The sequence below is a fragment of the Kogia breviceps genome, unplaced genomic scaffold (genome assembly GCF_026419965.1).
Source record: "Kogia breviceps isolate mKogBre1 unplaced genomic scaffold, mKogBre1 haplotype 1 scaffold_483, whole genome shotgun sequence".
Taxonomy (NCBI): domain Eukaryota; kingdom Metazoa; phylum Chordata; class Mammalia; order Artiodactyla; family Physeteridae; genus Kogia; species Kogia breviceps.
This window is the reverse complement of record NW_026711921.1, coordinates 1-26,219: the sequence shown is the minus strand read 5'-3', so window position 1 is coordinate 26,219 and position 26,219 is coordinate 1. Positions and strand designations below refer to the sequence as shown.

The following is a 26,219-nucleotide window of genomic DNA, read 5'->3' as shown; positions in this document are numbered from 1 at the left end:
TGGGTATAAAAGTTTCATCTTTTGCCATTTTATATAAAAATTAACTGAGGTAAATCTTCACATGTTGAAGGCAGATTTTAATTCCACCAAACACAGCCTTAAATTTCTCAGAACAGGTGACTTTCAGCATAATGAAGAAAAGTATAAATGTTTATTTAACATGCTACTTTAAAAATAGGGAACATGCCTTCGTTCTGTTGTCTCTCCCCAAGATTGACCTGGTTTTCACTTAAATGAAATTGATTCATGACAATCCAGGAACAGAGTAAATCAACACAACAGGGCATCATTCTCTAAATTACTTCCGCTCTCACACGTTTGCAGGGAGTGTCCAGCAAACATGACAGGCTTCCTGTACACAGCCCAGAGGCCTCCAGGCCCTACTGAACTCATAGGAATTACTAAGTAGGATGACCGAGTTCTCTTCTGTTTCAGTTCAGGAGTAAATTTGTTTAGAAGGAACTGAGCTATCTTAGCTGTCATTCCCTAAACGCCTCATTATTTAAGAAAGGAAATAGGGACTCGGATGTCATCTATCAAATACTTAAACACTTAAGCACTTAATTATCATTTTTCTTCCAGTACTTTTCTGTTATTTGATTGGGCTCAAGTGGGGGCCAATTCCCCAATAAATTCTTGATGAAAAATTGTACTAGTTATGAGTCCTACTTCTTCAAATGTCATAACCACACTTTTAGAAGTTCTGCTTTGAAAATTATCACCACTTTAGGGTGGTTGACTGTTCCTTGGGAACAATGGGAATAAATTGTTCTGAAAGTTCACACTTTTTACAGATAAATATTACCTGGTTGGATACTTACCTTCATTTAGAGAAAAAAAAAAAAAATGAATGAGGCTCTGGAATGTTTTTCAACACCACCAAGCAAGTCTCGAATTTTCTTTAGACACCAACTGAGTGCCCCACAGTTTAACTCAATTCAAAGACACTCCCAACCCTCAGGAAATTCCAAGGGTTCGGGGAGCTCCGTGCCAGCACCTGGGACAGAGGCCAAGTATATTTTCGCACGGAAGGCTATCACGAAAGTGACTCTCCTCAAGTTAAAGAGAAGAGAGAAGCATTTCAAAAAGCGAAGAGAAGCAGCAAGAAAGGTTTGGAAGTGTGAAAGGCCATCCAGGAAAGAGGAGGCGACCCCCAGCAGCTTGCTGTTGGGGTGTGTTTGACGGAATGGCATTAGGCGGGCTGCAAACCTAAACGACGCCAGATTGTAAAAGGTCTTCAGTGTCAGGCGGCTCCATCCCGTAAACGATGGAAATCCATCAGTGGTTATTATTTTTAAAAATTGGAAACATGCATCACCAATGAACATAAAGACCATCAGTGACCTTCAAAGAGTGGCCATTCCTTGGGAAGCATAAGTGTGACAGTAACACGTCTCCAGGCCTCTGGGTGACAGAGTTCTCCGTATCACAATTCTTTCATACCTAGACGTTCTCTTAAGAGTTCATCTTATTATATTATAAGTCCTAATGTTTGAGTCCATTACTTTTGCTGAAGCCCTGCAAGGTGCTTTGGGTTTTAAGGCTCACACTGGATTTTTCTCCAAAAGTAAGCTAAAGGAGTAACTGTGCAGAGGGAGGGGACGCAAAGCTCAAGCCGATGTCTCAGCAGCACGTTCCTTCAGAGGCGTCTTTGCCAGGACCCTGACGCAGATGCTTCCCGGGAGTGGGAAGTCTCTGATAGCCCCCCGTGGGAAACAGGGTGTTTTTAGCACGGAGGGCTCAGCAGAGGGGAGCCTGCGGTCGATGGGGGTTGCTCCTAGCAGCAATTTCCAGAGGAAGGGAAGGGATGGGCACGTGGCAGGGGGCGTGAGAAACACAGGAGTGGAGGCACTTCGCTCGCCTGGAGACAGACTCAGTGCATCTTCAAAACAGTACGCGTGTCTGAAAGAAATACTGTGAAGGGTCGTAAAAAGAAATGAAGCAAATAGTCTCACTGATGTTTTCATTTTATGTTCTCTGAAAAACAGAAACAGGGAATCAGAATAGCTGTGTTTAAGAATCTGCGTCTGATCTCTAATCACACCCTGGGTTGTGCTCTCAGCTCTCCAGGTGCATTTCAGCAGGTGGATGGTTTCCTGTTTCCAGGTGGTCTGCTGTCCCAGTGTTGTCTAATAGCTGTAGTTGTGGTGATGAAATCGCAGGACAGAGATGCAGGTTAACTGCTTCTCCCGTGTATTAGCGCACAGTGACATGTGCTCTGTAGCATCTTCACGTCAGGAACAGGCAGGCATGTGGTCAGACGTCGTAACTCTGTCTGCCCACATAGCGCTTTAGATTTAAGAAAAACATTTGCATGTTTTTGATCTGATTATAACCCTGAGGAGGAGCTTTATTGCTGTCTAGTTACAGCCAACCTCTGGCCCTTATTGTAAATTCAAAGCAAGTCCCAGGAGATCCTAAAACCGCAGGCCCTGCACACAGCAGACAGAAAAAACTCTAACTTCTTTTATTTTATTAACATCAACATGTTCATTTCTGAAAGGCCGTAATATATTTTACACAGTGGTCTTACCATCAGCACAGAAGAAGACACTTTTTAAACTAAGTTGTTTGGTCTGTGTGTTTTGGTTTAAATTATTTTTTATATTACTTGCCATTAGCTAACACTGTAAGTATATTTTAAAATCTACCTAAAGTACACATTTATTAAAAGGGTTCTATGAAATGTTTCATCTTCGGTGATTTTATCCCTAAACATTTTCTAAATTTTAAGATATGTCTCAATTGGAATACTAAGTTAAATGAAAAAGAGGGGGGAAATACTTTTTTTAACCATTACTTGAATCAAAACATATAAGCTTTCTCATCTGTTTGGGTTTTGAAATGTATTCATAAATAATACACATTTCATTAATTAAAAGGAGATAACTCAACAAATAAGACACAGTTCCATTGATAGAAGCTCTTTTCCATTGAGGAAAAGCAGATCATTTAACGTTTTAAACATTTTGTAAATAGTTTTGGTACGTCTTTGTTTATTGTTGAACCGTCACCAATAAGAGAAATAATTTTCTCTTAATAATTCTATTCACAAACTGTTTCTGGAGGATACTTAAATTAGCAATGAGAGAAATGACTGATTAAGAGACTTCGGTGATTTTCTTTTGCATTCATACCTAAACAGATTAGTTTTATTCTGATTAACTTGGAGTAGTTGAATAATGAAAAAAAGTGAGAGGGAAGATTGTGTCAAGGTGTCCGTATTATCTTAATGATTCATTCATGATAAATTAACCCATTAGAAATCACTCCCACTTTACACAGTAGAAACCCAGGTGTCCCATATGACTCATCTCTTATCACAGTCCTAAGCAATCACCTCAAATATTTAAAATTTACTGTTCTAAATATAATTAAAAGTATAATCAAAGGCAGAAATAAATATAATTTTATTATCATCGTTGATAATTTCACAATGTTTTTGTAATATTACATTGAAAAGGTGAGGTCTTACACTTTAGTTGAAAACTTGGGGTCCTGCGGTTGAGTCCACAAGGCACCTGCCCTAAGTTAAGTGAGGTGTGTGGGCAATTCAGTCATAGAGAGTGGATGAGGAGTGAAAGGCACATATGGTATGAACTGTCCCTATGTCAGGGGTCCCTCCTTCCCTCACCAAGGGCAGATCAGCAGGAGCTAGACCATGGCTTCTCCACCTTCTCCAGGTAAAGAAAACTTCCAGGTTCAGTGCTTCTTCTCAGGTTGGCAGCTACCTCAGCTTGGCTGCCCTAGGATCGGGTTGACAGACTTAATCTCTTTGACTCTTGGTCTCCTTAGAGTTAAATAGGATTTATCTATCCATCTGTGGCTATCTATCAATCATCTACCAATCTCTTCTATCTCATCTGTATATCAACATATATATATTATACATAATTAGGTTCTAAATTATAGGGTGACGTTAAAATGTTGCTTTCCTGTTCTGTTTGTGTCCTGTATTAAATTTGGTCACATCTCAGTAGGATTGCTTTGTTGTTTCTTTTTTCTTTCATGAGCTTGTATATCCAGGGTTAGAAACTATCCTATTGAAGTTGGATTCATTTTGTTAAGGAAAACTTTTACTGGTGTGTTGTTCCTTAGCACAATGCCCAGCCAATGAAGTCCGGACAGAATCTTCTGGAGTCATCCTTAGTCCAGGGTATCCAGGCAACTATTTTAACTCCCAGACGTGCTCGTGGAGCATCAGAGTGGAACCAAACTACAACATCACCATCTTCGTGGACATTTTCCAAAGTGAAAAGCAGTTTGATGCACTGGAAGTATTTGATGGTAAGTCTCTTTAAACTTTGTTCACATACCAGTGACCTATGCATAATGTAACAAGGATGCCGCTATAATGTTTCTGTGATGCAAGAACTTGAAGATTTTCTTGAAGTAAATTACATCTCCCCCAAACAGAAAATGAATTATTCTTGGGCTTGTGTGGTCTGAGAGATCAAGCAGTAGGTAAAACATTTCCGTGCTGTTCCTAATTTTGCAACTTTTAAACCATTAGGATGCTGGTGACACACCCTGAAAATGTACTGAATTAACTTTAATCATTATTTTCTTTAATGTGGGGCTTTGAAGTAGATGATTTCAAAAGATCTTCCTTTCCCTTCTTCTAAGATTATATTGATTTAGAAGATATTTTAGGAAATTTAAGAGGGCTAAAAGTACTTTAATCAGTCTAAATGATTATTTTACTAGAAATATATAAAAGTAATGGCTCAGAGATTTCTGGGTGATAAATGCTATTAGGAGTCTTTAATGTACAGTTTTTTTAGATTAGTAAAATAGTTTACTGAACAAATGCTAATACTGTTTTCAACATGAGTCATGCATTTTTGTACAATTCTAATGAACTTTTAATATAACAATGCTATGCTTAAACGTAATATGTGGTTGAATTGTCAATTTGAAATGGAACTGATGTTAATAATTTTTCTTTGTACAGAAGCATTATCATAGCCCAGAATATCACACCACGATACAATTACGGCTGTACATAATAACAGGGTTTTTACATGTTCTGATGGATTTGTCATTAAGTTCAGATGAATAACAATCAATTCAGTGAAAAAAAATGAGTGTAATTGATTCTCTGTGTGTTTATATGCCTCTTAGTGACTTGATGAATCATAATAGTCGAGTTGCTTCTATGGATAGACACTTGATGAATCAATTTATGTGTTTCCAAAGATGAGCTGCTAAATTGGAAATTAAACTCATACTTATATACATAGGAACAGAGGACTGAAGGGTAATATTTTCATTTTCCGAGGGTTTTTAAGGGTGTGTTAAGACAGACACAAACCACTGAAGACTCTCCTCTTCGTCTTTAGGGTGGGAAGAAGCAATGCGTTAGCCACGTACAAAAATGGGCTTCTTTCGTCAATGAGGAATCTGGGAAACTATCCTAAGGCCACTTAGGTGTCATAAAAAAGTACAGACAAGCACTTAACCTCAGGGGCTGTGTGTGTGTGTGTTTGTGTGTGTATATGCTTACATATTCCTATACTTGCAGTATATAGTTACATGTATTTACATAATCACTCTAACTGTATGCCGGTTCCTTTGTCTCGCCTTGGTTGAATTGAAATTTAGCTGGCAGTGCTTCTGCGTCTTTTTATTTCAGCAGCAAAATCTTTATCAATAATTTATGCCTGAAGCATTTACAATGTGATCTTCCCAAAATATAGACAGATCAAGCCCATTATAAACCATAAGCAAAATAGTTAATAGAGATAATATCAAAGCAGTTGCTGTCAAAATTACCAGAGATCTATGACTAGGTGTGTTTCACTGTCAAAGAGTTCTCTATAAAATGAAAGGTCAGAATTTTATATGAATAATTTTTTAAGCATTGGCATTTTTGTTGAAGTAAATGTCATGTTCATTGCATCTGTTTTGTTTTGTTTTTTGAAAGACAGTGGCTCTTTTATAGCTCTTGAGTTGACCCAAAAAGAAAAAAGTTGAATATATTGATTTTAAGCTTTAATAACCCAAGAGTTTATTGCTCTCTACGGCTCCAGTAGTGCTGCTTCCTCAATTTAAAAACAAAATAGGACTTTAATCATTAGAGAACTCAGTTGAGAAAGGTGTCAGAAGAAAGATGGTGGTCTTCACTTGTGAGGAACTTGCTAGTTTCCATCTTGGTAACAGAGACTACACATACTCACTCACTCACACATACACAGTCACATACAATTTGTATATTGCACACTTTTGAATGTTTACACAATTGCTATCATATTATATTTATCTGCAAACAGATTTCACTTGTCAATATGCTATTTTAAAAATTACCTACACTGATACATGTTTATCTAGTTCATTAATTTTAAATGCTGTGTAGAATTTCTTTGAAAAGATTTTTTTAATACCTTTTTAAAACCCCAAACCACAACTTAGGATTTAAATTTTGCCATAAAAATGCTGGAATAAACGTTTTGCTATATAAATAACACTTGTGCACATATGTTGGAGTTTATAAAAAATATAATTAAAACCTTCAGTTGTATTGGATATTAACAAATTGCTCTCCAAAGCGATTATACTAACTTATACTTTCGCTAGTATTGCATGAAAATTTCCATTCCCTATATCCATTCAATGTTGTAAATACTAATAATAGTAAAAACTACTTTCATTTTTTTGAACTACTGCTGTTTTATAGGTAACTTTTTATTCGATTTAAGTATTATGTATTAGTAGCATATATGTCTGAAGTTATTTTGGTTGGCTATTGTTTCTTTTATTATTCTTTTTTAACAGGGAATGTGTCTCCTGCTTTATTTATTTGGAATTCTTTGTCTCCTTTGGAGCTAAATAGCTGTATATTGTATAGCTAGACTCCAGTTTAATCAAAAGCTAAAAGTAGTCTGCATTTTGTAGGTGCTAATTCATATCATAACTTTTTTGTTTTTTCTGTTTTATTTAGGCTCTTCTGGTCAAAGTCCTCTGTTAGTGGTCTTGAGTGGAAACCATACTGAACAGTCAAATTTTACAAGCAAGAGTAATCAGTTATATCTCCGCTGGTCCACTGATCATGCAACCAGTAAAAAAGGATTCAAGATTCGTTACTCAGGTTAGTAAGTGAGGTTAAGATTTAATACAAAAGTGTTTTTAATACAAAGGATCCGCATTAAATTTTAAAATTACAATAGATAAAGATTTATAGTATCAACCTAATTTCTGAAGATGAATAATTAACTTCAATAGAAATAATATGATGGGAAATTACTCTGAGTGATATCTCTAAACTACATTAGGGAAAATAAACTATCTGTTGATTACTATTAAAATTTTTTTGTTGCTAAAATCATAAACTATTGAATTGCATGCCACAGAAAGCAAAGACATTTCCCCCCAAAGTAAAGTAATATAATATAAATTAATTTAAAAATATGTTTAAAGGCTAAGGAGACAACCAGGAGGAGATAATCATATTGCATTTAATTTTTTAAAATTAAAATTAAATTTTATGTATTTATTTGTTTATTTGGCTGCGTTGGGTCTTAGTTGCGGCACTCAGGGATCTTCCTTGTGGCTCGCGGGCTTCTCTAGTTGTGGCTCACGGGCCTAGTTGTCCTCCGGCATGTGCGATCTTGGATCTTACTTCCCCGACCAGGGATCAAACCCATGTCTCCTGCACTGGAAGGTGAATCCTTAACCATTGGACCACCAGGGAAGTCCCTGCGTTTAATTGTATAAGTAATAATAGCATCTTACTATTAACAGTATGTCTTTTTATTTTTTATAAAATATTTGTATGTCTCTTTATCTTTATGCAGACATGATATATAGATATGTACACACACACATATAAACATATACAAAATAAATATGTTTGCATATATATTTCCTTATCAACATTTAAATTATTTTGTTCCATCCCCATATATTTCAATCACTTTCTGTCAGTAGTTTTTTATATTAATTAAATCAGTTAATACATTTATGAGAGATTAGATCCTGGGTATGTTTGTCGGTGTGACCAGCCCGACACCTAATGTTTATACTGCCCTACAAAAGCAGTAGACAGACAATTTAAATTCCTCAGATATTTTCAATGCTAAGCAAAATATCTAACCTTTTCTCAGTGTCTCACTCAACAGTATCCGTGCTAACAATTGAGATATATTTCCCAAGGGAGATGCCCACTCTGCATTCCATTGACCAGTGTACCTCCCGGAGGTTGCTTATTCCCGTGTCTGTAGTACGTCCTCAGTGATGGGGAACATCCTGAGGGAGGAACGGCGGAAGGTCTTAGTAGTTTTAAGAATATTTTAGCTCCTCTCTGATTGGTAGACGCCACGAAACGCTGAAAAGCATCAGGGTTTTGAAATAGCTCTTGATGTAAGGACGGGAGGCGTGAAATTCACTCATGCTTCCTCTGTAATGTTTAATAAAATATGCTCAGACTTTTGTTTTCCCTCCTTTGCTCAAAGTAGCCATTCAAAAAGCTTATCAACAAAGAGCTCACAGTTGAAATCGCTTCATTCGAAGGGGTATTGAGAGCATTAGGGCAGTGATTGGATTTGTGTTCATCAGGTTCCTTGTTCCGAAAAATAAATACTCAGACCTGTAGAATTGTTTGGATTTATTTCCAATGAGCAAAAATGGACAGTGCAGGGGAAATCACGGTGAACATAATTTATCTTGTTTTATCTGTGGCAAATTACTTAGTAGCCTGGCAATGTGATTATACCTTGAATTCTGTCTTTCAAGAGATATTTTCATTCATTATAGAACAAGAAGATTCTCTTTGTTAAACAGCGTTGGGAAAGTAGGAAAAAGGAGAATTTTAGAGAAGGCTATAAACTGTTGTTCTGTGAATGGACCTATCCATTTATCTCTCTATAGATATAGATACTGATAGACCTTTGAACAGATTTTCACTTAAAATTTGATGAGTCAATGACCTCTGCTAGCAGTTCATCACCAATAATTTCAGAGCAGTGATTCAGTGAAGATCCCTGAACTGTAATATTGTGGGCAAGGGAGCTGCAGCCCGTAATATAAGCATGTGTTGCATCTCAAACCTTTGTTTGCGTTACATGTGTGAAGCATCGGTCGTCAGGCATAAGAGCAATATAATTGATCTCCATGATTAACAAACAAAACAACAACAACAAAAAGCATGTGCTTGTCCATCGAGGTTCAAGTCTATTCAATAAACTGCTGAGTGTTGAGCAAAAAGTGGTCCTTAAATGAAGTAAATGAGAGTAAGTGAAATAAGCTTCAGTAATGGGAGAGTCAGAACTGCAGACTGCCTGACACGCACCCAGAAACCCCAGGGTAGACAACTCTGCCTGCTGTCTTCCATCATGGTTCCTACTTGACTGTCTCCCTCCTTCACCTGCTTCTGCAAAGCACCGCGAGCAGAGTGTCAGGATTGGGCCCTGGAGTCAGGAGTCGAACAGGTGGGACCCCGTGTTCTAATCTTCCCCTCTGCTTTTCTGTGCCATGTCTCCCCGCTCCGGGCCCCTCTGTATCTTGTTCTAGATGAGTTAGGAAGGAAGGGATATCTTGAAAGCCTGATGATAGAAGACACACAGTCAACAGGAAAGAAAATAAGTGTTGGACCCTACCGAGTTAGACGGTCATCCTGCAGATGATCTCTTAACAGGCCGAACTGTGACAAAACTCACAGGTGACCCCCTAAGAACCGTGTGGCCTCACTGCCCCTTCAGGAGCATTTCAGACTTTATCTTGTCTCTGAACTTGGAGCAGGGTCTACAGTCGGCTTGGCCTTCCTACTTTTCATCATCATCATCATCATCAACATCATCATCATCATCATTATTATTATTATTTTAATTTACTGGCACAAAAATTCTGGGTAGTTGGTAGCTGGGGTGTCTGATTATACTCATACCTTCCCTAAACTAAATACTTTGGTTCACTCAAAACTCGCAACATTTGGTCTCCAGCGACTGAACATGGAAAATGGTATATGCCAATGCGACAAGAGTTCCGTATAAGAGTCAGTGGATTTTAACTTAATAAAAATGAGCCCAGGGCTTCCCTGGTGGCGCAGTGGTTGAGAGTCCGCCTGCCGATGCGGGGGACGCGGGTTCGTGCCCTGGTCCGGGAGGATCCCACATGCCGCGGAGCAGCTAAGCCCGTGAGCCATGGCCGCTGAGCCTGTGCGTCCGGAGCCTGTGCTCCGCAGCGGGAGAGGCCACAGCAGTGAGAGGCCCGCATAACGAAAAAAAAAAAAAAAAAAAAATGAGCCCATTAAAAAAATGAAACGGCACCTCATCCAGCTGAGACGGTTCTCTGAAGATGCTTCTCACAGGAACGTGGTTGACAGCCGAGGCCAGACACACCGACATCTCTTCTGGGCAGTGCAGTGATGTGAAGCCTTCAGAAGGTTTCTTCTGAATTTATTTCTAAGGGAAGGTTCAACATTACGCATTCAGACCTGTGCGTGTGCTTTCTACATGGGACGCCTACAGGGAAGTGGTACTTTTAAAACCTCTTCTTGCGAAAGGAACCCTGGATCTCCAGGACTTCACAGCTTGCTTTATTTTATTGGTTTACTCATCTGAAGGGAGTTCGTATGATTTTATGCTGCGGTGAAACTGGTCTTGTAAGAATAAAATGAGTTTCTTTCTCTAAACGTGTAAATAAGATGCAGAGCTTTTTAGCTATCGAAATGTTACGTTCTGCGTAGGTAAGACTGTGATTTTCACAAATGACTGTCTCTAATTTTAAAAAGTCTCCCTACACATGTGATGATTAAAGCTATTGTAAGATTTTCATTGACCTGAAGTAGTGCATTTTCTTCAAAGATTGTATTCAAATCTCGTATGTTAAAAAGAGGCTTAATGTCTACATTGTCATCATACAATTCTCAAGAATTCTCAAGACCATTTAACAACAACAAGGAAAAAATTAATGGCCTTGATTGCAAAATGTTATATTCTTCTATTTTCTCCATTTTAAGGATACTTTTTTCTTTTTTGTCAGAAAGTTAGAATTCCATCATCACATTGATTAACAGCTGCAGATAATCTAAACTTCAAACTTAAGAAACTTGACCTTTGGCTCTAGATTTTTCTGGATTTTTAATTAATTTATTTTTTAGGCTTTTTTTTTAGAAGTTTCAGATCACAGTCAAATTGAGAGGAAGTTACAGAGATTTTCGCTTTGCTCCTTGGCTTCCCACATGCACAGCCATCTCCATTTTCAGCATCCTCACCCGAGGGTGCATTTGTTAATGAACCTACGCTGACACATGGTCATCACCCAAAGTCCATAGTTCACATTGGGCTTCACTCTTGATGTTGGATGTTCTGTGGGTTTGGACAAATGTAAAATGACATGTATCCACCATCGTGGATTCATGCAGCGTAGTTTCATTGCTGAAAAATCCTCTGTGCTCTACCATCCTTCCCCCACCAGCCTCTGGAAACCACTGATGTTTTCACTGTCTCCAGAGTTTTACCTTTCCCAGAATGTCGTAAAATTGGAATCAGCAGTCTGTAGCCTTTTCAGGTTGGCTTCTTTCACTCAGTCACATACATTGGAGGTTCTTCCATGTCTCTTCATGGGTTGATAGATCATTTCTTTCTAGCGCTGAATAAAAAGAAACGTTGGATGGACCACAGTTTGTTTATTTATTCACCTACTGACAGGCATCTTGGTTGCTTCGGAGTTTTGGCAACTCTGAATAATGCTGCTATGAACATCTGTGTGCGAGTGTCTGTGTGGACATAAGTTTTCAACTCCTTTGGGTAAACACGAAGGAGTGTGATTGCTGGGTGGGAGGGAGGAAGACGCAAGAGGGAAGAGATACGGGAACATATGTATAGGTATAGCTGATTCACTTTGTTGTGAAGCAGAAACTAACACACCATTGTAAAGCAATTCTACTCCAATAAAGATGTTAAAAAACAAAAGAGTGTGTTCAGTTTTGCAAGAAGCTGCCAAACTGTCCTCCAAAGTGGCTGCGCCATCCCGCGTCCCCGGCAGCATGAGTCAGAACTTCTTTTGCTCCACATCCTCACCAGCACGTTTGTGTCTGAGGATGCTTTTAGTACAAGTTTCGTGTTGATGCTGATTTCCCACTATTTTAACAATAGAGATATTTCGTTTATATCTCTTATCAAGGGAAATGCAACATTTATTTACTGGTTTTGTGTATGTGTGTTTGTGTGCCCATAGCACCTTACTGCAGCTTGACCCACACCCTGAAGAATGGTGGTGTTTTAAATAGGACTGCAGGAGAAGTTGGAAGTAAAGTGCATTATTTTTGCAAGCCTGGATATCGGATGATTGGCCATAGCAATGCAACCTGTAGACGAAATCCAGTTGGCATGTATCAGTGGGATTCCCTCGCTCCGCTCTGCCAAGGTAAGAAATGTGTGTTTTCATCCCCAAACTTGAGTTCAATTCATTTTTCTTATTTTAACCACACTCTGAAACGTACAAGAGCTGTGATTATGGTTAAAAGGTAAGGAAAAAATGAATATGAGTTCATAAAAGTACAAATTAAACTTTCTGCTGACCGTGCAAACACTTCTGACATTTGCACTCAGCTTGATTTAGCTTTATAGCCTGAATTCGTAGAGTGGTTGAACACTCACTAGATGCTGGGTAGAATATTCTAATACTTATATTTCATTTTGAAACTTTAAAATGTGCTATCCAACTCAGATTCAAAATAATTTTTCTTGACAGTTGTATTAATTAGAAGAAAATCAATTACTAAAGCTCATTTTCCCTTTCCTTAGATTAAAAACTCATACTTTGAGCCACACACTGCATATTTCATTTTCATTAGGTCACTTAAATATAGGACTTGTTAAAGTTGATTTCAATATTTCATGCTTTATTTTTCATTTTATCTTTCATATGCATAAAAAATCAAATTTTCAAATAAGGCATTTTAATTTTAATTGAAGGCTTTGAAGTCATGAAATTTTCAGTTTTCCCTTATCGAGATTTATATGCATAATGAAATATATTGGTCTTTGAAAGCTAATTGCAATTTATGAATGAAACATATTGGTTTCCTTATTTCTCTTTTTTCATTAGATATTAGATTTTCTGGTATTGCTCTATGAGAGAATAATAGATATTTATCACAATTATTGTATGTGTCTTTAACCACAAGAAGTTAATCAGACACCCAGCCTGCATCATTTATGTTGTACCTTCAGATATTCTTCTTTAATGTAAGATAAACATGAAGATCTAATAGGCTTGTTTCATTAGGATTGATTTTTTTTTTTAAGAAGAGTACTTTTTCTTTCAAAAGAAAAAATGCTTCTCATTTTCTTTAAATGTTCTGTTACTCTCTGCCTATGACATAGAATCCATTGCTCTGAGAGCAGCCCTCCGGGCTGCATGTCCTTGGCATTGTGAACTGAACAAGGAAAATGGCTGAGCCCAGGATTGGCAAGAGTTCCCAAATCTTGGCCTCTAGAGGTCGAGTCCCTAGACAGGGCCCTAAATGGAATGTGCTCTCAGGGTAGAAGCCCAAGAAGATCCTGGAAAGAGACTGTCATGTGACAAGACAGACACATGAGACATGACAGTCCAGGCAGATGTTAGTTTATCTCCCTGACACGTGAGGAGTGCTGAGCATTGTTGACTCGATGGAGGGATGGCTGTTCTTTCGCTGCATGGTTGAAAAGGAACCAGGGAATGCCTGGGATGTGTCTTGTTGATAAGTTTCCACTTCCCTCTCCTTTCCCCATTTTCTCGCTCAGCAGAACTATTTGATGCTGAATTAAATGACTCGGAAATAGAAATGGAGCACTAAAAACCAGATCCTTCTGGAAGCTTTGCAGTTTCAGCTGAAGGATTTGATTGAACGTGGTCAGTGTATCTCTCCTCTGTGTTGCACGTAACCCCAAAGCAATGCCATCAGGGACGTGGAACGTTAGAATCACACGCCACGTTCTAGGTGGGAAATTGGAATGTAGATGTCCGATGTGATTGTGTCCCCAAAGTATAAAATATTTCAGAAGCATCATCTTCCCACTATAAATCCACAGTCCTCTGCACTTTCTGCTAACCATTCTGATAACTGGGGAGTCAATATGATCTTGGTTTTGTGTTGTTGTTGTTGTTTCATAAACTATGACCTGTAAAGCCTGGAGGGCCCTTCAAAATAATCTAGTTTAATTTGCTTATTTTTATGTTTTTTAAACTGAGGCACATAAAAGTTAAGTGGCTTATTAATCATCATAAAAATGTTGGTCTAAAATCCAGACCTTCTGCCTGCCTCTTCAGCGTTTGAATCAAAATGTGTCTGGCCAAAAGAAATTCTACTTAAAACAAAATCTTGCAGACACCAGTTCTAAGTAATCTATATTTTAGGTGTTTAAATTCATTTACTGTGGAAGAGTTTCTTTAGTCCTCTCTTAGTTCTTTCCAATTTGTGTAAAACAGCATTTTGATTATAATAATGTATAAAATATTTTCATCATATGTGAGGCTGTAATGTTTAAACATAAAAAAACATGGTGAAAAATAGGCTTTTTTAAACCATTTAAATTATTTGGTACAGCTAAAATCTTTTAAAATAAGTAGTAAAAATGTTTACTCCAATAGGTGAAGGCGATTGAGAAAACATCATAAAATTTTGAACAGAACAGGCTTATATAACATATATATTGGCAATTTATACCCTAACAGTGTTTTACTTACAATTAAAGAGCCTTAGAGCTGATTGAACTGAATTTAATACAGTTCATAATATAAATGTGTAATTGTTATGGTATTTAATAAAGGGAAACTTGATTTGTTTAGCATTACTCATTTGCTTTCCTTTGGTTACTTATAGAACACAGAAGTTTTCCATACTGTAAATACTCACCAACTTGCAGAAAAACATTGGCCGCCTTCAATGTAGTCAGAAGGAGCCTTTGTGGATTTTTAATTCCCTCCTTGTATCCACCATCTACACTGTATTTAGATTAATTTTCTTTTTCAGTTTTTAGATAATTGAAGATAATTCTTTCAAAGTAGGTTTGGGGTCCAAAGAGAGTTAACAGATATAGACGGATGATCACCATCGATGTGGTCCTGAATTGCTGGCAGTTCATAACGGTAGGGTATGAAATTAAAGAGCAGGTGAGCTCGCTCTTTAAAATTCTTGGAATTCTATAAGGGAAAAAGACTTTGCGAAAGCATCATCTAAGTGCATGCCATCACACTATTCCCTCTCAAGACAGCTCAAACTCTTTTATGATTTTATTTTCTTGCCCAAGATATTATATTCACATTAGATATAAAATTGGAAAAATGAGAATTTCCCTGTAGCACATTTATAAGGATAAAGGTACAAGCTTTACCTCTGAAACCTATAGACCTCAAGCGCACTGTTCCAAAAATTAAAGTAGATGTAGGGTCCATGTTTATAGAGAGGGTATACTCTGTACAAGTCTTTGACATTTTGTTTATATGTACATGTTCATACAGAGGCAAAGTGACATTAATCATATGTCTGTGTTTGTAGATTGCAGTTGTAGTTGTAGGTTTAAAACTTAATGCAAGCATTAAAGATGATACAGCTGTTCTCATGATTTTTATTTCAATTCAAACTTACCTCTGAATTAGGCACTGCAGGTACCAAGACACACTCCCAACTCTTAACGCTCTGATGATCCGTTAGGAGAGATGGACTCATGAATCAGTAACTACAATTCAGTATGACATTAAGCAAGGGAAGATACACACTGAATAGAGATGGAGCAGAAAGGTGTTTTTTCCGGATGTTTTCCCCATCATGGGACAGCTGAGTTAGGGTTTGAAGGGGTAGCACCGATGGAAATGCGGTTCGAGCAGCAAGTAGGGGCCGTTGTGGAAGACCTCAACTGAGTTTACGTAGCTTTTACTCTCTCCCCTGTGGTTGACTTCAGTCTAGTAAAGGGCAAAAAGGACACAGTCACATCTGCATTTTGGAAATATCTTTTAGTAGTGTGGTAGATGATTGGACAGAATCCTGTCCAAATTACAGGGGTGCTTCGAAACTTTAGAAATATGCATTGGAGCCATAATGAAGACCTTGATAAATACAGTGAAAATAGGTTTGAAAGAAAACAGGCATTGAAAATATTTGGAAAACAGAATCAGCAGGCCCTTGTGATGGAATGTAAAGGGTCAGGAAGAGAGAAAAATATGGAATGACAAATCGTTTTCTGGTTTAGGTTGCTGGGAGTATTGTGGCCCCACTCAGTGAAATTAGGACAAGTGAGAAAAAAGCAGGCTAATGAAATCAGTGTTGATGTGCGGACTTCCATTTTCTGTGCTCAGAGAAGATACAGTTCCTAAAAGTATGAGTAAGGAGGCAGTAGTTTAAGTTAGTTCAGGATACTGAGTGCATCCTTATTTGTTTTTCATGGGAGGAGGTTTGACTTTGTAGGTTCCATAAGGAGCAAATCAAATGAAAAAAATTGTAATTAAAAAATTTTCTGCTGCAATAAATTTCAAACTAAATAGCTTCACCAGAAAACAAGTAGCGTCTGACACCCTTTGAGAGAAGATCACAGTGGGTGAACAGCAACTATAACTCCTGCAATCCATCTAATGACTGATGCAGTCGTAATGGTGCAATAGTTTGAGACTCTTACCAAAACCAAAGGTCACCATAGTTATTTTAATTATTTTATTTGAAGATAGGGGACTTGAAAACTGGAAACAAACAAATCAATAAATGGACAAATACCCCTCTGTAGCACTGGGAGCCTACTATTTAATATGTATTTAATATATGTATATATTTTATATATTTTATACTGCAATATATTATTTAATATTTCAGTTATCCTTCTGGAGTTGGTATAGTATCTCTCAGTAATTTGAACAGCATTCCTTTTATGCTGACAGAGGAACAAGAACAACTTACACATTTTCTAGCTGCACTAGGATGTTAGTTTTTTGGGGTTTTTTAATTGTGCAAAATAATACTTTGAAATGTTTACTCAAAACAATGCAATGCAATGCTTGCCTTTCAGTAAATGAGTGAGGTGGCAAGCTGAGGGCCGGGGTCAGGCCTTTGGGGGCCCCCGGTACTGGTCATGTGACCACGAATGTGCTGTCCTAGGCCCCAGCAGAACATGTGTCAGGGCAGTGCTTGAATGAAAAAAAAGAAGTGTAAATTGATGACAGGTATTTGATTACCTGTCAAATGATTTTGACAGAATGATTTTTTTTTTCTTTTTCTTTTTCATTTATTTATTTATTTATTTTTGGCTGCATTGGGTCTTCATTGCGGTGCGCAGGCTTCTCATCGTGGTGGCTTCTCTTGTCACGGAGCGCAGGCCTCAGTAGTTGTGGCTCGCGGGCTCTAGAGCGCAGGCTCAGTAGTTGTGGTGCAGGGACTTAGTTGCTCTGCGGCACGTGGGATCTTCCCGGACCGGGGATCGAACCGGTGTCCCCTGCATTGGATGGCCGATTCTTAACCACTGCGCCATCAGGGAAGTTCTGATTTTTTTTTTTCCATTGAAGATGGCTTATCTTGTGCCCTAATGTGCTTTGTTTTCTCATTTTCATTGACTTTCTGCTGGTGACATCTCAGAAGCACAGAATTTGAGAGAAAAATAGTCATGTGATGGGCAGGGAGTGGTAATCTCCCTAAACCTGGTTCCTGCCACGTAAAACAGGGTCTTTGATGCCAAGCTCTGAGAATCGTTGAGAGGGTTCAAGCGCTCAGAAAGTCCCGGGCAGGACTCGGCAGCAAATAGGACCCTTCACTGCCCATCACCTGTGAGAAAGAACATGCAGCAGGCCAGATGCGTTGTATCATTTCAGAGAACTTCAGCTTGCTTTTCTCCCTTTCCTTGACCTTTTAAATTACTTCTCTCAGAAAACGTGTACTGGTTTTTATCCTCCTCGATATAGCCAGGCATATCTTTTGCCCTTCAGGCTTCATTTCCTGCCTTCAACCAAGAAACTCTGCCCAGCAGCTGTTTCCCTTATCAACACACTAATCTTATTCATCCTGGAGGGAAGCCAAAATTAGAACTGAAATTGTCTGTATTATCTCAAAGATCCAGTTAAAGTGGTACCTTACAGGGCTTGGCTTTCAAGCTTCCTGTGTCACAGAGAAGTTCTCACGTAGCTCTTTATCTCAGAGCCATGATTTTCAGAGCACTTGGTGAGTCGGAGCTCTGGCTTGGACTTGATGTTGTGTGTTGTTTCTGCTTTGCTTGTGTTTTGCAGGCAGTGAAGCATAGGGAAAACGATCATTCTCACAAATGACATGGTTAAGCCTCTGTTCGTAAAGTCTGAACTTTAAGATGGAAAGATATAGATACCTGCCCGCTGCTGATATGTGCTAATATGTGCTAGTGTAAAGGGGATGGGTAGGGCAGGGGATGGGTGGCTGGGCGGGGAGGCTCCTGTAGGTCTGCCGTGAGCCCGGGACTGAGCTGGGGGTGCGTCCTCTCACCTCTTGAATCCTGTGGACACTGGTGCTCAGAGGCGACGTTACCCAAGAAACACACGACTAAACACTAGGTGTGGGATTTGAACCCATGTCCTTCAGACTCCAAAGTCTACATTATTTCTACCATACCATGAGTATTCCCTCTGTGAACATTATTTCTACCCACTGAAAGGGCATCTTTCAGAAGAAAATTGTTCTTTTTGTAACTTAAAATAATAGCAACATTATCAAAAGTTCAGAGGATATGTTTGGTGTTCTGGCATAAAACTTGAGTTATTTTGTAAATCTCAAAAACTTTTACCTATGGGCATAAAATGCATAAGAAGTCATGACTTTTGTCTGGATTTTTTTTTTTTTTTTTTAATTGCGGTACGCGGGACTCTCACTGTTGTGGCCTCTCCCGCTGCGGAGCACAGGCTCCGGACGCGCAGGCTCAGCGGCCACGGCTCACGGGCCCAGCCGCTCCGCGGCACGTGGGATCTTCCTGGACCGGGGCACGAACCCGCGTCCCCTGCATCGGCAGGCGGACTCTCAACCCCTGCGCCACCAGGGAAGCCCTGAACTTTACTTAAAGAGCAAAGCACTTTGTAGATTTTCAATTTCTCAAAAAGTACTGTGAGTTTGCCCTTCTTTATACAAATGAGGAAATTGAGGATCAAAGATTATTAAGGTATATGGTCTGGGTCACACATATGATAGGTTACAGATTTGGGGCTGAAACTCAAGAACTACTGATCCAAAGATCATTTTTCTTAAATTGTTAACAGAGAACGTCCTGAGGTATTGCTTTAAAAGCATGTGTCGGTGTAGAGAGCAGCTTGGGGGGAAGTGCAAGGATCACCTGTAACAAAAACAAAGCTTCCTATTTGAGGGAATATGTATCTTATTTATCAAGGACAGCATTTCTCTGTTTCTGGTGTGCTGGCTTCTTAGGCTGCTTTGTATTTTTCTCTTTACTTTCCATCTTAACGAACTGTTACTGTTATTCTTGGTGGTTGTTATTAGTAGCTGCTTTAAAATGGGCTCCCATAGGCTTAGCAGGCCTTCTCTTGCACTTGCAGGTCTGCCAGAGTCTCATTTAAATGGGGACAGAATTCTCAGCCAGCACAGGGTGAGCGGGAAGAAAGCCATCCACAACACATCCGTCTTTCCTCAGGCATTTCCATACCCAGCACAACAGCTCCCTATCAGGGAAGGTGCTGGATGATAAAAAGCAAGTGCATTTCGACTGGAAGGCTTAGCAGCCTTCCAGGGAGAGTTTAGGATGGTCTGAACCCTTCATCCTCTGAGACCATACCGCTCGTTAGAGAAGCAGCCTCAAACCCCATCTCAGATCTGTGGATTCAGAATACGCATGTTATCAACAGCCCTGGGATTCATACCTACTTTAAAGTGTAAGAAACACTGGTACAAATGCTCTTGCTAGAGGTTTGGGATTTACTGCATGATAAATCCACAACCATATATTTCATGTTTAATTTTAGTACTTTTATTTGGCAATTAACCCATTTGACAGCAGTTAGTACCAAAAAAGTGTGTATTTCTGGAAAACAAAACTGTAATTTTCTGTTTCAAGAAAGTCGATAGTGAAATGTTACCATCACAAAATACGTGTATATGTTGAACATCCACCCAAGAAGAGGCGTCTTGGTGATAATCTGATGCCATGGACCCCAGAAGGCACTGTTGAAGCCCTATTGATATTTATTTCAAAGTTACTAGTAATTTTAGGAAGGCTGTGCCCAAGGTAATACTTACACAGACAGCGGCAGAAACTGCATTCCCATGCCTCTGGGAAGCAGGACTTTACTTCAGATAAATACTTGCTAAGTTTAAAAAAAAACAAAAGTCTTCCACCCAGTAATACTACCAATCAGAGTCAGAGACACAGAATGAAACCAATCTGCTATCTTGGGCTTAAATAGGCACAGACGAGGGAGGGTATTTTTTGGAAAGACACCAAAAAACTAAGGTGAGGAAGTGAGGGTGAGCCAGCCAGGGGGAGTGGGTACTTAAGGTCAGCTGGCCACACACAGCTCAGTTTTGGGGGGAGTGGAGAATTATGGGGACTCAGAAGGAGATTTTGGTTGGCCTTGAAAGCCAAAAACAGTAATTTAAGTTTAATGTTTTAGGAAATAGGAAACTATAGTTTTAAAATGAGCATAAAGTTATGAAAACATTAATGAAGGCTAATCTGGCAGGTATAAAATTGAAAATAGACAATTATAATGGTCTAGGAATCTATTGAAATGCAATAGAAGATTCTATGTAAATTTAGCAGACATGGGTTTGAGACCTCAGTCTTTGAGTTAGTGAGTGTTAGACTTGGGACAAATCATTTTAAAAATCTAACATCTGTATCTTTATCAGTAAGAAAATAGAATAAGGTCTCTTATCTAATAGGCTTGTGGTGAGTAATGAATGAAAAAGAATGGTGTGAAAATGATATATAAACTGTAAATCCTATGTAAAGTAAGATGTAGATATTGTTTCATACATGATTGTATGTACATATGTACATCTGCTCACACATACATACATAGATATATGTACATATACAATACAAACCCACATCATTTATGGATCTTTTAAATCAGTATTTTATAAAATATTTTCATGTGCCTAGTTTTGAATTGAATTATTATACTGTTATTAAACATACACAAACATATTATGCTTATACGTTTGTATTTGAAAATTAAATGCATATACAACCTATAAAATTCAAATTAGAAAATAACTTAATCAGTTGGATAATAATGGTTTTTTTTAAATTTTTATTTATTTATTTACTTATTTATTTTTGGCTGCATTGAGCCTTTGTAGCTGCACACGGGCTTTTTCTAGTTGCGGCAAGCAGGGTCTATTCTTCGTTGCAGTGCATGGGCTTCTTATTGCAGTGGCTTCTCTTGCTGAGAACACAGGCTCTAGGGCACGCGGGCTTCAGTAGTTGCAGCACGTGGGCTCAGTAGTTGTGGCTCATGGGCTCTGGAGCGCAGGCTCAGCAGTTGTGGCGCACGGGCTTAGTTGCTCTGTGGCATGTGGGATCTTCCCCGACCAGGACTGAAACCCATGTCCCCTGCATTGGCAGACAGATTCTTAACCACTCAGCCACCAGGGAAGCCTGATAATGTTTTTCTTAAACTCAATTATTACTTGAAAAGTGATATGTTACTAATGGATACTACTCTGTAGTGTTTGTGTGTATGTGCATATATCCATATACATACATACATACATATATATATATATATATATATATATATACACACATACATATATAAAGAATCAACCTTTTTATCATTTTTACTGTATGAACAACTATATAGCTTATATTTTTATTACCTGCTGTAAAGTCATTTGGCTTCACTCGAAGCAGGCCCATGATTCTATCTGCCTCTATATTATCTGCCTCTGGATTTTCCCTTAGACAAATGACTTGTCCTAACATGATTCTCCAATACAAGAGCAAAATTCAAGACAAATGCAGCCCTGATATATAAATAAACCCAATTATAGATAGTAATCTAGACAATCTAGAATAGTCTCATAAATTTTGACTATATGTGCACGTACATATATAAAGGCACACATACATACATATCAGTCTTAATCAGAGACTCTCATATGCTTTCACTATATACTTAAGACCCCTCATCAATTCACAGGTCACCATTTGGGAACTGACTTTTTCCTTCCATGCACCTGAGGCAGAGTGTGACAGAGGGTTGCCATTTTTTCTTGCAGCTCAGATCCCGTTCTGCACCTCTCACCACATCCTCTTCCTTACCATGCATTTCATCTGCTCTCCGTCCCTCCAGCTCCAGAGCCGATCGGCAGTCCCTGTGGCGATGCTCCTGTCATACTTGATGTTCAGCTCTGTCTCTTTGATTATGATCTGGGTACCTATTGGGTAACCTCCTGGATGCCCCATTTCAGACCTTACTGCCTACCATGCCTCGTCCCTTAACCAGGCCCCAGGAAACCCTGCCTCAGGACACTCATTCTCTTCCCTGTTTTATACTATTATGGGTGGCCTTCCTCTGGGTTTGCCCTAGCCCTCCAAGTGGGGTCCAGATAACAGAAAGAGAGACCATTTCGAGGTAACAGGGATGCGAACTAGGATACTGGTGACGGGAAATGAGAAAAAAGCAGAGAGTATGAAGTCAACTTTTAAATAGTCAGACAATGATTGTCAGTCAACCACATGAGAGCAATAGGAGGAAAGAACCCTCCTACTTCCTGCTGAATCAGAGGATCTCGCTCGACTTACCGAATTACCGGGAGAATGGTTTTGTGAGGCAGTCTGTCAGGACAGCTGTGTGAGGGACAGCCACCAACCTAGGCTATGCACACATCTGGCTTGAGGCATGGGCAGAGCCCAAGTGGGAATTCAGTAGGCAGCTGGTGATAACGTGGATGCCAAGATGTGAGAATCACAAGTCTAAGGCCATGGTTCAAGCCCAGGAATCACTGAGCTTTTTGAAGGGGAAACAAAAAAAAAAAAGAAAAAGCAAAGCAAAGCAAATGGTGAGGTGTTGGAGCCTGAGGAGCAGCAGAAAGAAGGAGCCATTGTAAGTTTCAGAGAACAAGTGTTTGAAAGAAGTAGGAAACAATAAGGGAAGTGTTTTAAACTTGCAGAGACAAGAAAAATCGCTCCTTTTATGGACTTAAATATGAAAAGAAAAAATCCCACATGGATTTTGTACTATGAAAGGAGACTGCAGCAATGGAAATTGGAGTGTCTCTTCCATTTATTTGAAACCAAAATGACAACTCTCTCATGAGATATGTAATAGAAATAAACCAGCTTCCTTCTGATTTACATTTTGCTCTCTTTTAACAAATATATTAAAAGGAGTTGTTCCTTGCAATTCATGTCTTTATTTACAAAAGAAATAAGTAAAAATTGTGTGTTGTGTGTATAGATGCATGCATATAAAGTTAATATATTGTCATTTACTGAGTGCCTACCTGGTGTCAATACAGTGCTAATGGTTTTGTACACATTATTTCATGCACTCGTCACAGTTACCTTTGGGGTGAGTATTATTAACCTGAGAGCAGTGAGACAAGTCATTAAGTAACTCAAGTCATGGAGCTGGCGAATACCAGAGGCTAGAGCTGATTCAGATGTCTGACTTTAAAACCTGTGCTCTCAAACAGAAGGTAAATTTCATGATATGAGTATGTGATCGTTGGTCTGGGTTGCGAGACAATATAAAGCTATGTTAGTACAATAAAAACCAAAACAAACAAAAACACAAGAAATTTTACTCCCTTCAGCTATGGCAAAAGTAAGAAAATTCTCCAGGTTTTGAAAGTTGTATACGTTTAGCTAACTGACGTTAAAAAATTATCTAAGGAGTATCTGCCATGTAATAGTTATCATGCACAATTTCTGGAATGAATACTGGATTTTAGCAGAAAACTGCCTTCATCCCGTAAGCCATCTATTCTTCATTGAATCAGAAGTGTAAGAATTCCATTTTTAATAGAGTGCCAACCTCTGTTTTGAGCTCTGCCACATAGCCTGATGTTAGGACACTCTAGGGTCTAAAACCTACAGCTCGAGGCCAAAAAAGATTCCCAGTTGTTGATCAGACAACGTGAAGTGGGACCTTCTTAAGTCCTGGGAATCAGGGTTCACTTGTGCAATAAGCTTCCAGATTTAACAGAAGTAGTTATAAAGCTGTTCTGTTTTGGCCTCCTGGGTCTGAATCCTTTCAAGGTAGGGTTTCCTGTGTGCTTGTAGAATGAATGTCATCTTTCCCATTTAACCTGCCAGAGAAATGTCATTTCATTCGGTGTTCTCCCCAGACGAGAACTGTAAGGAAGCAGGATGCTGCACACGCTTCAGTGAGTGGTAGAGAAATTAAGGTTTGGGAGAACGAACAAATGATTATTAGAGCCAAATCTCAGAGACGACAGAGAGGAGACAAGACATTGGCGATACTCTGAGATCTTGATCGTAAAGGACATTTACTACATTCAGTAATTTAAGCTGAACGTGTTGCAAAATACTTAAGAGCCTTCACACTGATATATTGCCTTGGCAAAGCAGCGGCTTTGGAAAGCCAAAGGTTATAATTCAATTATTTTCAATACTTTGTCCAAAATGATGTCCACATGTCTACGTTTTTTTGTTTTCCATTTGCAAATTTTTATTATGCTTCACACACACACACACACACACACACACACACACACACTATGTATATTTCAGATGGTTGAAATAGCTGATCATAAATTTAAGCACAAGAGAAATTTTAGAGCTTGGCTTTTCCTAGAAGTTTGATTTTTATCAGCACTACATTTTCTTTTACTCCTCTGATAATTTCCCATTGCATTCGTTGAAGATTTTGATAAAGAAAAAATAACAAGGACAACAACCAGAAAACTGACACTGAACCACAGGTGGCCTGGGCTCCTGTAGAGCAGAAGGTGGTCTCACTTGGAAATCAGGTCTGTTCTCCAGCCCTAGGTGTTACTTTTTCTTGTTGTGTTTTTTATAAATTTATTTACTTACCTATTTTTGGCTGCATCGGGTCTTATTTGCTGCACTCGGGCTTTCTCTAGTTGCGGCGAGCAGGGGCTACTGTTCGTTGCAGTGCACTGGCTTCTCATTATGGTGGCTTCTCTTGTAGTAGAGCACAGGCTCTAGGTGCGCGGGCTCAGTAGTTGTGGCTCACGGGCTCTAGAGCGTAGGCTCAGTAGTTGTGGCGCACGGGCTTAGTTGCTCCACGGCATGTGGGATCTTTCTGGACCAGGGCTCAAACCCATGTCCCCTGCGTTGGCAGGCAGGTTCTTAACCACTGCACCGCCAGGGACGTCCCCGGCCCCAGGTTTTAAACAAAGTCGCTGTGCTAACCCAGGCAAGTCATTTTATCTTTCTCTTCCTTACCTGTAAATTGTATTTTTATGTAAACTCTTTCAACCAATCCTTCCAGCTTTATCATACTGTGTGTATATTCTCATTGTTATCTGTGGGAAAATCTTTAAATAATCTAAATTTAAAACCCATGATGATTTTAAATCCGTAATATCTTAGGTTTTGATTGAGTAAAAGAAGATCCTTAATTTAGTGATTGCAGAGCTTCCCTTTGACAAGAGCACCTGAATCGGGTGTGTTGCTGGGAATTCCTTCTTATCCCCTTGCATTACTCTGTGTTCCTTACTGTAACTTATTTAACTTGAGAATTGTTTTTGTTTGTTTATCTCATAGCGGATAAGTCTGGATCAGAGCTAGTACATTTAAGAAGGAAGTGCTCATATTGACCTCTCCTTCCATCTTACTAGTTTTTAAAAATTTCTTTTTCATTCATACCCCTTTCTTGCCTGACCTTTCACGTAAAAGCTAGCCTGCATATCTCTGTAGGACTGAGCCTTCTGTTCTAAGATCTCCCCTTAATTCCTTAGTTCCGCAGACCTGTTTTCTGACAGATAGTTTATAACTAATACATTTTATGACAATGGATGCTTTGATGCTCTTAGCTAAGGTAATATTTGCCATTTAACAGAATTTCCTGGTGCTTTAAGGAAAATGAGTCTTTGGCAAGTTGGTGGGCTGGAAGACTTAAGCTAGGGGAGGTTTTTGAGACCTGAGGTGGGCTATTCTTTACTCTGATTCCTGTGAAGTCTCGAAACCAAGGGGTCAATATGGTGACACATTTGTGATGGTAAAGATATTATTCTATGCTTTCTTTCTAGTATTAAATAAAGTAGAATGCATCACAGTGTTCTCTTGACCACGGCCATATGATAAGGTGGGTCCATGTGATTAAACTGCGTGAGAGCCATCAGACGTACC

The 26,219-nt window shown here is 38.9% G+C and overlaps 1 protein-coding gene across 1 annotated transcript; it reads left to right on the top strand.

Moving 5' to 3' along the window:
• Window positions 1-3,661: 3,661 nt before the first annotated feature.
• On the top strand, window positions 3,662-12,363 carry LOC136793483 (CUB and sushi domain-containing protein 1-like; the record flags this gene model as incomplete). Its single annotated transcript, XM_067024378.1, has 4 exons — window positions 3,662-3,683; window positions 4,099-4,287; window positions 6,941-7,087; window positions 12,175-12,363. Coding segments are annotated over exons 1-4 (547 nt in total), but the record flags the coding sequence as incomplete, so codon positions are not given.
• Window positions 12,364-26,219: the final 13,856 nt, after the last annotated feature.